This window comes from Juglans regia, chromosome 13, assembly GCF_001411555.2.
Source record: "Juglans regia cultivar Chandler chromosome 13, Walnut 2.0, whole genome shotgun sequence".
NCBI lineage: Eukaryota > Viridiplantae > Streptophyta > Magnoliopsida > Fagales > Juglandaceae > Juglans > Juglans regia.
This window is the reverse complement of record NC_049913.1, coordinates 8,289,961-8,302,004: the sequence shown is the minus strand read 5'-3', so window position 1 is coordinate 8,302,004 and position 12,044 is coordinate 8,289,961. Positions and strand designations below refer to the sequence as shown.

Here is a 12,044-nt window from a genome sequence, read left to right as displayed (position 1 = left end):
TTTTTTTGAATTTTAAAGTAAAAATAATATTTTAAAAATATATTTTACTAATATTTTATTGATATTTTTTAACTTTAAATTAAGAGTGTATTTAGATGTTAAACTGAGTTGAGTTGAGATGATAAAATATTGTTAGAATATTATTTATTATTATTATTATTATTTTAAAATTTAAAAAAATTAAATTATTTATTATATTTTATATTAAAATTTAAAAAATTTATAACGATGAGACGAGTTTGCCTTCCAAACCAAGCCAAATCGAAACAAACGATGCCTAATATACCCAGAAAGGAACGACTTCCTGCCGCCACGGTCGAAATGGTCCACTTTCCCTCCTCGCCACACTCTCCCTGAGCTCAGACGCAGATACCTCCAGAGCTCGTCTTTGTATTTGTTTTTTCTTTTTTTAAATCCACTGTGCTCTCTGAATTTTGGAAACCCTAGATTTCGTAATTCGTTGACACTACAACTGATAAATCCACTCCGCAACAATGGCGGCTTCTTTCCACGCGCACGGTGTCGAAACTCCGGGTCGCGGATTCGTTAGGAACTCGAGATTATTGTCAAACGTGCCCCTCACATTGCACCTGCTCAGGTTCTCGACTTCCATCACTTCGAGTTCTAGATTATTCTGTGCGGGAAGTGGAAGTTTTTCTAGGAGGAGAGCGACGAAGAAGCTAGTGAAAATCGGTGACAAGAAAGGAGGAGGACGAGTGGAGGCTGTGCTTAAAGAGGATAAGATAGAGAAGCGATTCTCAGATGGAAATGGGAAGAATTTCACGTGTGCGATGAAGTTTGGTGGATCGTCGCTGGCATCGGCCGAGAGGATGAGGGAGATCGCCGCTCTTATTCTCAGTTTCTCTGAGGAACGGCCCGTCGTTGTTCTCTCTGCGATGGGCAAAACTACTAACAAACTTCTTGTGGTAATTTACACAAATTTTTATTTTTTTTCATTTTTATTCTTTATATTGAGAGAGATAGTTATGGAATTGAATGTTTCTAATGAAGGCCGGAGAGAAGGCCGTCAGTTGTGGCGTCTCTAATACATCGGAAATCGAGGAACTGAGCTTTATAAAGGAGCTGCATCTTAGGTTTGATGGTTATGATTAATTTCTTCCTATCTTCAATTTTTTTTTTTAATTATGAATGTTGCTAGAGATTTGAAACGGCGTTCTATAGCTATTATGAAAGTCAGTTAAGTATGGCTTTTGATCATTCAGGACGGTGAATGAACTTGGAGTTGATCGGTCTGTTGTCTCTGGTCAGGATTCTTAATTTAAGCTATTAGATAGTCTTTCTCTGTTGTTTATGTAATTCAAGTACTTGTTCTGAAAGTGCGACAGGATTTTTTTATCTAATAAGTTTTTTTCCTGGTGCGTGAATGTGGCGCAACATTTTACAGCTCACTTGGAACAACTGGAGCAACTACTGAAAGGAATAGCTATGATGAAAGAGTTAACTCTCCGCACGAAAGACTACTTAGTTTCATTCGGGGAGTGCATGTCCACAAGAATCTTTGCGGCTTATCTAAATACAATTGGTGTTAGAGCACGCCAAGTACGTGTTAATCTTCACCAGTTGTGTATTCTTGTTTTCCAACCATTAATTTCAGCCGTAACTAACTATAAGCTGCTATGTGATTTTTGCAGTATGATGCATTTGATCTTGGTTTTATAACCACAGATGATTTCACGAATGCGGACATCTTGGAAGCAACTTACCCAGCTGTTGCCAAGAGATTACATGGTGATTGGGTTAATGATCCTGCAATTCCCATTGTCACCGGCTTCCTTGGGAAGGTCCTACTAAACTGCTGCTGAATTCATTTCGCTGCCTAGTAGTCAGATCTTAATTTATGAGTGTTTTGCAAGAATAATATGTGTTTTCTCTTATTGTAGGGTTGGAAATCTGGAGCAATCACCACCTTGGGTAGGGGTGGTAGTGACTTGACAGCTACAACCATTGGCAAAGCCTTAGGCTTGCAGGAAATTCAGGTCAGCATTAGACCCTGATTCATTTGCTCACACGGGCAGAACATGCATGTATTCATACTTCACTTTCTCTCTTGAACTAATATTAGTAGCACTTTTAGTTGGGAGTTTATGTGAATCCTCTTTTGATTGATATTAACAAACTTATATGCTGGTTTAATTAACAATTTTAACAGGTGTGGAAAGATGTTGATGGTGTCTTGACCTGTGACCCTAGTATTTATCCATGTGCAGAACCTGTCCCTCATTTGACATTTGATGAGGCAGCAGAGCTTGCATACTTTGGTGCTCAGGTTAGATTTCTGATGCTTCTTTCTGTTTAGAAATTGTTTGTTTGTGACTTGAGGTGGACTGGACCAATTGGTTGAAAGTCCAGTATGCATCCTCCCCCCCACCCAAATAAAAAATAAAAAGGTCCAGCATTCATATTGGGCAGAAGTTTGGTTCTAGAGAGAGATCCACAGCTTAGAATACCCAGTTTGTATATTGGGATGAAGTTTGGATCTCGAGAGAGACAAAGAAGCTTAGTTTGTGGGCCCCTCTTTTCAATTAACATCAATGTCCATGTACCGAACACATCAATCAAATACACATACAAGTGCATAAGGATGTGTTCTGGGGTATTCTGGATGCAAGGATAAATATGCTTTGAACATGTACATATTGCATTATTTCGTGAACGTATTTTTGCCAACCCCGGTTTTGGTGCCTAAAGTACCGAATGGGAATAATTGCTTTGCAGATGATTTTTGGGTTGGGTTTGTTCATTGGACAACCATAGTGGTTGGTAATGTCGGTGTCATGCTTTTATTTGCAGTTATATATGTATTAGATTATTGGGATTCGGATACCATTTTAAAAAACCTAAATGTTGAATCTAAGAGAAAGATTTGGGATGTTGTACTTTTATTCTTGGTGAGGACAAGGGCACACAGGAAATATTCATATTATGCCATGTATGCAGGTCCTACATCCACAATCCATGAGACCAGCCAGAGAGGGTGATATCCCTGTTAGAGTCAAGAATTCATACAACCCTCAAGCTCCCGGTACCCTTATCACTAAAACAAGAGATATGGACAAGGTTTGTCGCAGGTGAAACTTTTTCATCCTAGTGCGTGGAGTAGTTCAACAATACTGACCATTTGCTTCATGTAAATGAATTATAGGCAGTGCTGACCAGCATAGTTTTGAAGCAGAACGTTACCATGTTGGATATAGTCAGTACACGCATGCTTGGTCAAGTTGGCTTCCTAGCAAAGGTCAGAAATTTTCTTCGACTTGATTTTGTTCTGCCACCTGTTGCTTTCATGGCTAATGCTTGTTGTAATGTTATTCACTCCATGCATTTCTCAAAGTAGGTGTTCTCAATATTCGAAGATTTGGGCATATCTGTGGACGTTGTTGCTACTAGCGAAGTTAGTATATCTTTGACATTAGATCCTTCTAAACTTTGGAGCAGAGAACTGATCCAGCAGGCAAGTCTATGGTCACATATTCTTATGTTATTTATTTTCATACTTTGCAGTTTACGTAATGTTGCTCTAATTTTCCCATCGATGAGGTGCTTGCAACCTCCTGGGCGATTTGTGATTGTGGGAATATTTACTGGTGAACCGATTGACAGCACTTAGTATGACAGAGGCCAGAAAAATACTTCGTGATCAAGCAACTAATAAAAACATATCTTATTTGGATAGTTCTTCTTGAAGGTACCTATAATTATTGGTATTTTTGTGGTACTCAATTATGATAGAGCACTCTGACTAAGTTTTCAACACAGATAATTAAGTGCAACTGGTGTAGGATGAATGCACCACCAACTTTAAAGTGGTATCAACATTTTTGTTTCAGCAAGCCATGTTCTAAATTTGTTTATTCTTTAAGTTCAATGTCATGCAAAGATCGTTCGTATGTTGCAGCATACAACTGTGGTCAAACTCTTTCTCAACATAACCCCTTGGGATTGGCTCAAGTGGTAAATGCCTTGGGCTTTGGGTTATCCCCCCCCCCCGGTCTAAGGTTCAAATCCTCTTGGGTACAAACAATCTCTGGGTGCCATCAGACTGGGGGATTTTTTCCTTGAATTACCCAAGGTACACTTGTGGGAAACTCCTTGCCGAGGGCCTATGCACTTCTGGGATTAGTCGGGATGCTGTTTTCGGACACCCGGTGCTAATAAAAAAAAGGAAAACTATTTCTCAACATACTTGATAAATGCAAATACCTGTGCTGTTGAAAGTTTTGTGCACGCATGTGTGTCACACTCTCTCTTCGTCTAAATTGAGTCCCATCAGATTGCCTGGATTTAGCATTAAATCGGTTTGCTCCTTTGTCTTATTTGACCAGGAACTTGACCATGTAGCGGAAGAGCTTGAGAAGATTGCAGTTGTGAATCTCCTGCAGCACAGATCAATCATCTCTCTTATTGGAAATGCTCAGCGTTCCTCGTTGATACTGGAGAAGGTGTTTTTTCCCTTGTGCAATTTAGTCGAAACTATCCAGAGCTATATACCTTTCAAAATTTGATGTTCTTACGAGTTCTATTCCTTTATGAGTCCTAGGGACTTTTCAGATTCAGTCATTTGCACAAAGATTCTCTTTCCATCTTTGATATCAGATAAACGGGTACATTTTTTGCAGGTATTTCATGTTCTGCAAGTCAATGGAGTTAATGTCCAGATGATCTCACAAGGGGCATCCAAGGTATCTTCATCGTAGTTCCTCTTAACTGCTGAGACATTTCTCATTCAGTTGTCTAACTTATTACGTACCGTACGTACGTACGTACATACATACATGTATATATATATATATCAACACAAATATGGTTGGTATCAAGCAGGTGAATATTTCATTGATAGTAAATGACAGTGAAGCTGTACAATGTGTGAAGGCCCTTCACTACAGCTTTTTTGAGAGTGGTGATCAATCTGAACTGATACTGGATGCTGAATTTGGGAATGGCTAGCTTTGCCATTGCAGTTTGGAAAGCATTGACTCCGTGTCGGCTTATTCTCGTCTACTCTCCTCCACAATGATTTTTTGGATTTCCCATCAAACATTGTTATCAGCCATCGCCATCTATTCGTGGGTGTGTTTGAATATCAACGGAAATGTTCGGTCCCCTTTTGTGCTTCCTTAAATCATGTATTGACTGTGGAACAGATCTCAAAAGCACCCTGGAGGAGTTCCGGTTGGTAACACTCGTGCTTTTTGGTTCTGCCAAAAATCTTGTCCCTAGCACCCACCCCCAAAACTAAAATGGAGCCTATTAACTAAACCTGGCCCTGCGTATGAAACTCACCTTCCAAATACGGCAGGCTATTCTAATGGGCCACCCAGCCCATTATCAGTTCAATGTTATATTGGTCCTAGAGTCTAGGAGCCCATTATTTTTTTTTAGGACTTGTTTTAAAACAATTAATTAGATTTACCCATTTATTTTTCACTTTGAATCTTTAGTTTTATCATTTATGCACATCTTATTAAACTGCGAAAACCATTACTTTTTATTCCAAACTACCAATAGGTCTCAGTGGCAAGTAATATACGCTTTAAGCTATAAATAAGATTCAATGTGCATCCTCCATCTGTCTAAGTAGCTATTTCAAAATTTAAAATATGCATTAAACCTATTGACAGATGAGATGAGAAGAGATGAGTTGAGTTAGTTTGTAAATAATAGTGAGATAAATTGCATCTTTCAATCCAAACCGGCTCTAAATCTTTCCTACAATCTTTTCCTTGTTCGATGATGCGAAATATAGTTTTTTCATTTATTGCGTAATTGGCCTGAATCTCCTAATATAATGTGAAGAAAGTCAAAATCAAAAGAAATGGAACAGAAGAAAGCTGAGTCTTGAATCAAAAAGACGACAGAATCATAGCATAGACACGTCAGAAAAGAGCATTGCAAGGATCTTACTTCTTAACTACTTCCTAGCTCTGGCATATACTATTTTACTTGAACGTAAAGAGGTTTATGAGTTGCAGAAAAGAGCATTACAAGGATCTTAATTCTTACCTAGTTTCTAGCTCTGGCATATGCTATTACTTGAACATAAAGAGGTATATGAGTAATTCTCTGTACATAGCGGATTGGGAGTGTGGAAAGCTTTCCTGACAAATCCACTAACAAAGAAAATAACCAAACACAAAACACTATATACTACAGTTATTTGCCGTTATAACAAAATTCCATGCAGTAAACAGGTTCTACTGCCAGGCATCAGCCACCAAACATGAGGGTAGGCATTTTGTGGCTGCCCCACAGCAGCCCCCTGATTGTAGACCTGTTTTCGGGACTCCTGAAGATGCGTCAATCATTCACCTTATTTGGACCCATGTTTTGACCAGAAACTGGTGAGATTTCATTGACTCTTGGATTCAAGGGCTGTGGACGCATCTTCTGTACCTCCTCTCGAGTATAGATAAAGATCTCACGGACCATGCTACAGAATTCTCTGCATGGTGCAAAGACAAACAGGATTGGAGTAAACATGGAAGAAAACATTCGTTGAATAGAGCAAACAATTTCTCAAGGATTGAAAGAAAAGAGAGGAGAAAAGAACAGAAAAACTGAAAAAGGCAGAAGTTGGGGTGCTTACCGCCAGGGATCATCTCCAACAAGCATCATATCACCCTCGTTATCAGTAAAAACCACCAGCCACTTCTTGGGAGCAATTAATTCACCATTAAACTCAAACATTCGATCCAACTCTGCTATCAGTTCACTGTAGCCATCAAATTTGGTAAGGTCCACAGACTGCCCAACAGCAACCCCCTGCTTGTAGACCTGTTTCATTGAAGTAAAAAACAATGATTTCTAGATGGAAACACGAGTGAGAATTTACATTAACCCGTCCAGAAAGAGGAAACCTCAATGCGATTTCTGGTTGAACTGCCATCCGGCCTTGCCTGGATGGTCCTAGAAAGTGTCTTTAAGGCTTGAAGGGGATTCCTCTGTTCATCATCTCTAACTATCCTTGCAGACTTTGGACACTCCGCTTTCTGAGGCAGTAGGCCAGACACCAAGCCTTGCAACTGATCTGATGAAGAAGCAATTTGCCCATCTTGACTCGTAAAATTTGCCAGTTGCGGTGCTGGTTCTGTGGCCAAATAACTATTAGTGAGGGATATACCAAACAGCCTGCAACTGCCAACTCCCTTAGATTTCACTTCTTTTTGCAAAAACAGTGTCTGTGGTTTCATCAATGTAGGATACGGAGAATCTGGGATACTTGTCGGGGGCAACAGAGGTAACAAATTGTTTCCAGGATGCTGCTTAGCTGCTGCTGCAGGAAGTTTCATGCTGCATTCCATCATATTAAATGAGGGATGCATCATGGATTGGGAACCTGCGAGGAAGTTAGATCTTTGATCCTGATCTAAAACATGCTTCTTCATCCAATCGGCATTGTCAGCATTTTGATCAGTAAAGGGCCAACTGAATCCGTTGGGGGTCCAAGAACCTGACATTGAATTCCTATTGCTCAGTTCATTCATCAATTTAGGAACACAGTCATCTCGTCCCACTCTTGGAGCAAAACTAGAATCAGTTTGGTTCTTACTCTGTGCCTGAGTCCAGAAAGTGGGGTTTTGAGCAGTGTCTGAATCATTATTCTCAGAAAATATACCTCCCATGGTTGATTTTGCTTGACCTTGCAGAGTATTTAAAAACCCTTTTTCTGGTGAAAGGTCTATAGTAGTTTTAGGCAAACCTGATAATATAAATGGTGGGCCTCAATAACAGTGTCAAACAAACTACAAGCACTGTATAACAATGACTGAAGGGAAAGAATAAAGAGTTGTGAAGCATGAATCTGCAAGTTGTACAATACCTTCCCTTGTAGGGAAAAATGGATCAGTAGATGATGGTGCCATGTTCCCACGAGGCCTCTTTGGACGGCACACTGTATGGGCATCGAGAGTAGGAGACAGAGCAACTTCTATATTCCAAGGGGAAACTCTCTCTGGATGATGAAGCGGAGAAGTTTCATCCCATCGAACCTGCACAAAAACACAAAGGTTTTGTATGTAAAATACCATGTATTTGTACAGACCTATGCACTATTAAGTTAGTACCTTCAGGCATCTCCACTTTGATCCAGACCACCTTACAGGATCAGCATCCTCAGCTCCAATCACAGTGCCTGAAAATCTAGTCAATACAGGCAGGTAGTTCAGCAAATCAACCAGATTTTCTTCTTATTTTCCCTCATTCTTTTTTGTTTTATTTGAAAAGAAAATGACTAGCAGGGTTGAAGAAAAAATACACCTTTGTTCTGGAGCTTCTTCACCTTCAAACCTCATCTTGAACCTCAACCCTATAGTGCAGTTGTTCTTGACAGAGTCCATATATTTATCAAAGGGAACAATAAACTCAGCAGGGCTGGTCCTATAAAATATCATTTACAAGAATTCATGGATTGAAAAAAGCAGTATGCTAAGTGTGTATATATATAAATGAAGATAAAATCTACTGTATGATACCATACACAATCAATTTGCATGGTACGTAATAAATCTGTATTCAAGGATGATGCATACATTTTTTATATTATATCGGGAGACCAGAATTCCCAGAAAAACCATACACTAACATAATACAGACTGACGATTATTTTACGTATAATATAATTTTGACATGATTCTCACAATCAACAATATTCAATTCACTACTTCAGCCACTCTGAAGTTGGCAGCAACGCTCTAGACACATAAACTCCTGTTATCAGAGTAGAAAGTGAATTTGTTCTTTCTATCTGGTATTTAGGGAATATGGTTCAGTTTAAATGGTAAAATGTAAAAATAATGCAATACTATTCCACAATAACACTTTTTAGACCATAATTTATTTATTTTCAAGGCAATCCATATGTTGCAGCCGTATGGAAAATGGCTCCAATATTTTGGCGAGAGATATGACAAAAGTTTCAAAGATCACGAGCGGACAATGGATGAGCTTAAAGCTTTCTTCTTCAACACATTGTTCCTTTAGGCAGTGGCAATAGATTTTAAGATTTTAACAAACTAAGTGTCCATGACTTTCTTGTTTCGGTTGTAAATCCTGGTTATGTATTAGCTCTTATATATGTCCAAAATTTATTTACTTTTGACGAGTAAGCTTTATAGACCAAAATTAGTACACCCAAAACAATAAAGTGCATAGATATGTCAACTATCTTATAGAATCTGGATTTTAACAAAGACCTCACTATCTCATTGCTACATTATGGATTCAATTGCAATACATTTCTGCGTGTGGTATTAGAAATCAAGTCGCTCCACAAAGAAGTGAATGAAGAGAAAAGATTACACACCTTGGCTTGTAGTAGACAGTGAACATTGTACCCGTTTTAACGGCGTGCCATGCTGTTGCCAGGACACCGATATGCATACTCTGACTAGATATGACAGAAGATGGAATATTACTTGCATGCCTTATAGCTCTTCTTACCCCAACGCGAAGTTCCCCGGTTTCACCTCTGAGAGCAAAAGGATCTAGAAACTGATTAGAAAGGAATGATCTCTCACTAAATCAACTAATCAACATGTCATTTACCCTATGGTTACAACACGGTACAATCTGTAGTCATTAATGAACCAAATGACAAATTTAACCGGGATTTACAATCATGGGAATCATGTTGAAAATGAAGATGATACTAGACCTGAGAAAAATAAAAGCATCCCCGGCAACAAGCTTTTTGGAGCTGACGAAAAGACTCCAACCACTCTGAAGAAGATGCCTCTTTGGTTGACCTGGCATTTAGTTTAACAATTCGCGTTCCCCTTTTTAATGAATACAATGCGTGGATAAACTTAATAGTCGTCATTTCACAATAATGGACGCTTTAGCAAACAAGTATTGGACGAAGGAATCAAACAATTACTTCTTCAAGATTCAAACAAATCTGACTGATGGTACTTAATACTACCTCGAAAAATATGACGAAAACGCCATTCATTTCCATGCAAATCCTTGGTAACCAACTCCTGAGTTGGAGGTTGCTTGGACATGTCCTGCGAAAGAATCGGCAAGCGCCATACTTCTTAGAGCTCAAATGAGTACCAATAGTATGGTGTAATTTCAAAATAAACCAAGCAATCTACTAACCAGTGGAGGCAGGCATTCATCAGCATGGCGTCTCAACACTGAGAACCCACCATGAGTGCTCGTATCGGAGGCCGTGAGGGTCTTACAAAAGGAATACACACGAGGCCGAGGATGGGAGGAAGCCAGAGTCCCCTTCTCCTCTGCCGAATTCTCTCCTTGCTGTTCAGAAGGAACATGACATTCAATCATTGTTATTTGTAATTTTTAAATTCACTTTCCTAATTCCATACACACACATACACTTTCGTAATCACATACTCTGAGTTCAGGAACCAGAGTCACTTGGGCATACACTTCATCGGAGTCTGGTTCAGCCTGCCTCAAACAAATTTAAATTTGAGCTTGGTGACAAGATGAGAGGGGAACTAGTAATTAATAGCGTGATCAGAAGAACCGTAGCAAACGAAAATAAAAGAGCGCCTCAGAACCTGCAAGTTTCTACCTTTAGTTGAACGTTGAGCACGCGACAGAGGATTTTAGCCGGAAGATCATACGCTGGCATCTGCTGCTCAACCACTTGATTCATCGACGCCTTAACCTATACACGCGCATATTCATTTGCATATACGCACGCGCACGCGCGCGCACAGACACAAACAAAAGAATAGAAAGAAACGCATTGCACCTCCAAATAAAAAATGGGGAAGGAGAGCAAGAGAAATTGAAGAAAGTCCGAAGAGATTTATCTAGTACCTGCTCGATGTGACCCTGAGGAAAATAGAAAACCAGCTCGCCTTGGCGAGGCACCGTGACCAGAGGTCCCGCACATGCATGCCACAACTCCTTGTATAGTGCATCCTCCTCAGAATCTAAGCCATACACAACAAAGAAGGAAAAGAAAAACTGGTTTAAAACTCCTGATTGTTCATACAACAAACACAGTAATGATTCAACGAAGAAAGCCATTCAGATCCTTCGGGATCGGATTCGACTTTACCAGTTACAGGAAAACTCGAAGACGCCATTTCTCAGAGAAATTCTCAACACAAACCTCTTCCCCGCCTCAACGGATTGAAGATCATCACCATCCAAAACACTCAAAAATAAACTTGATAGGCAGCAGCAACAACTACAACAACGCCGAAAAAAGAAGCAAGACTATATTAGGGGTAAACTAGAGAAGCGTAGGTGTCACACTGCAGGAGAAAACCACATCATTTCCTCGATTCAAGAACCCGCTTTTCTAGCGATGTCTTTGGCCTCTCATCGTCTGCCTCCTTTTTCTCTGACTCCTCTGAGACCATTTCTGATGCATCACTGCTCGCTGCCATTACTAATCGTACGTCTGCGGAGAGCACCACACCTTTATTCACGCTCTTTTCGTTTTCTTCGAGCCAGTGTGACTCTCTCTCTCTCTGTATGTTTTTTTATAGACTTTTTACTTTTGCTCGTCCGATTTTTAACCCCTTTTGGAAACGGAAACGGAATTATTGTCCTGCCTTGGGCAACCGGTTACTACACCATACTGACCGCTTTGTCCTCTAGTAAAGCGGCAAACGGTGATGATGAACGTGACCGTTCAGGGCCCGCCTTAACGTCGTTAATATTACGGGGTACGTGTCGAGGTTTGATCAGCCAGCACAATGACAAGTGACAGCGTTTGCCCTATGGGACTGAACGAAAAGGAGTGCACACTTTTGTTGTGAGAGGATTTCGGGTAAAGAGGGTTTGTCCTGTTACTAACAGGCAGAATTACAGTGGCGGAGCTTTGATTTGTCTAATCATAACAAAGAAGAGTCTATCATTATTATAAAATCACCTGCTTAGCATATCCCCCGCCAATTAAAAGTGAAAAAAATGACTGTTAGGCTTCTCCCACTTTTCGGAGGTGATCCGGATCACGGGATCAGTGTTGTGATTAAAATCATTTTATGTTGTAAGCAAATGTCACCTCATCAAAATAATATTTAATAGAACTCGAGCTTATA

The 12,044-nt window shown here is 39.8% G+C and overlaps 2 protein-coding genes across 11 annotated transcripts; one reads left to right on the top strand and one right to left on the bottom strand.

Moving 5' to 3' along the window:
• Positions 1 to 248: 248 nt before the first annotated feature.
• Positions 249 to 5,445, top strand: LOC109015548 (aspartokinase 1, chloroplastic-like). 3 transcript variants are annotated; one of them, XM_018998018.2, is made up of 13 exons: positions 249 to 926; positions 1,012 to 1,094; positions 1,224 to 1,264; positions 1,406 to 1,560; positions 1,653 to 1,802; positions 1,902 to 1,997; positions 2,171 to 2,287; positions 2,959 to 3,078; positions 3,164 to 3,256; positions 3,356 to 3,472; positions 4,344 to 4,460; positions 4,638 to 4,700; positions 4,840 to 5,445. In XM_018998018.2, the coding sequence occupies exons 1-13, from the start codon at positions 495 to 497 to the stop codon at positions 4,963 to 4,965; spliced, it is 1,710 nt and encodes a 569-aa protein (XP_018853563.2). In that variant the 5' UTR covers positions 249 to 494; the 3' UTR covers positions 4,966 to 5,445. The 3 variants fall into 3 exon arrangements, 1 of the variants encoding a protein (XP_018853563.2); XR_001999926.2 differs by lacking the exons at positions 4,638 to 4,700; positions 4,840 to 5,445 and adding an exon at positions 3,523 to 3,706 and having other exon boundaries at positions 262 to 926; positions 3,356 to 3,412; positions 4,344 to 4,440; XR_001999925.2 differs by lacking the exons at positions 4,344 to 4,460; positions 4,638 to 4,700; positions 4,840 to 5,445 and adding exons at positions 3,523 to 3,706; positions 3,778 to 4,141 and having other exon boundaries at positions 262 to 926; positions 3,356 to 3,412.
• Positions 5,446 to 5,918: 473 nt separating this feature from the next.
• Positions 5,919 to 11,482, bottom strand: LOC109015547 (auxin response factor 2A-like). 8 transcript variants are annotated; one of them, XM_035684019.1, is made up of 15 exons: positions 11,054 to 11,480; positions 10,810 to 10,925; positions 10,559 to 10,654; positions 10,375 to 10,431; positions 10,117 to 10,275; positions 9,938 to 10,022; positions 9,671 to 9,761; positions 9,320 to 9,484; positions 8,275 to 8,394; positions 8,082 to 8,157; positions 7,838 to 8,006; positions 7,568 to 7,717; positions 6,876 to 7,468; positions 6,605 to 6,792; positions 5,919 to 6,460 (listed from the first exon to the last, which is right to left on the bottom strand). In XM_035684019.1, exons 1-15 carry the CDS (start codon positions 11,079 to 11,081, stop codon positions 6,316 to 6,318), a joined length of 2,238 nt encoding a protein of 745 aa, XP_035539912.1. In that variant the 5' UTR covers positions 11,082 to 11,480; the 3' UTR covers positions 5,919 to 6,315. The 8 variants fall into 8 exon arrangements, with proteins under 8 accessions (XP_035539912.1, XP_035539910.1, XP_035539911.1 ...); XM_035684017.1 differs by having other exon boundaries at positions 10,357 to 10,431; positions 11,108 to 11,480; XM_035684018.1 differs by having other exon boundaries at positions 11,108 to 11,480.
• Positions 11,483 to 12,044: the final 562 nt, after the last annotated feature.

Bases quoted from the DNA above. Each gene is read 5' to 3' on its own strand.
- LOC109015547 (XM_035684012.1), bottom strand. From the start codon at position 11,144: ATGGTGATGATCTTCAATCCGTTGAGGCGGGGAAGAG. The intron at 8,007-8,081 runs GTACTAACTTAA...GTTTTTGTGCAG, and splicing joins CAAAGTGGAGATGCCTGAAG to GTTCGATGGGATGAAACTTC. The intron at 7,718-7,837 runs GTATTGTACAAC...TTATATTATCAG, and splicing joins ATTTTTCCCTACAAGGGAAG to GTTTGCCTAAAACTACTATA.
- LOC109015548 (XM_018998018.2), top strand. From the start codon at position 495: ATGGCGGCTTCTTTCCACGCGCACGGTGTCGAAACTCCGGGTCGCGGA. The intron at 1,803-1,901 runs GTCCTACTAAAC...CTCTTATTGTAG, and splicing joins TCACCGGCTTCCTTGGGAAG to GGTTGGAAATCTGGAGCAAT. The intron at 4,701-4,839 runs GTATCTTCATCG...GGTATCAAGCAG, and splicing joins TCTCACAAGGGGCATCCAAG to GTGAATATTTCATTGATAGT.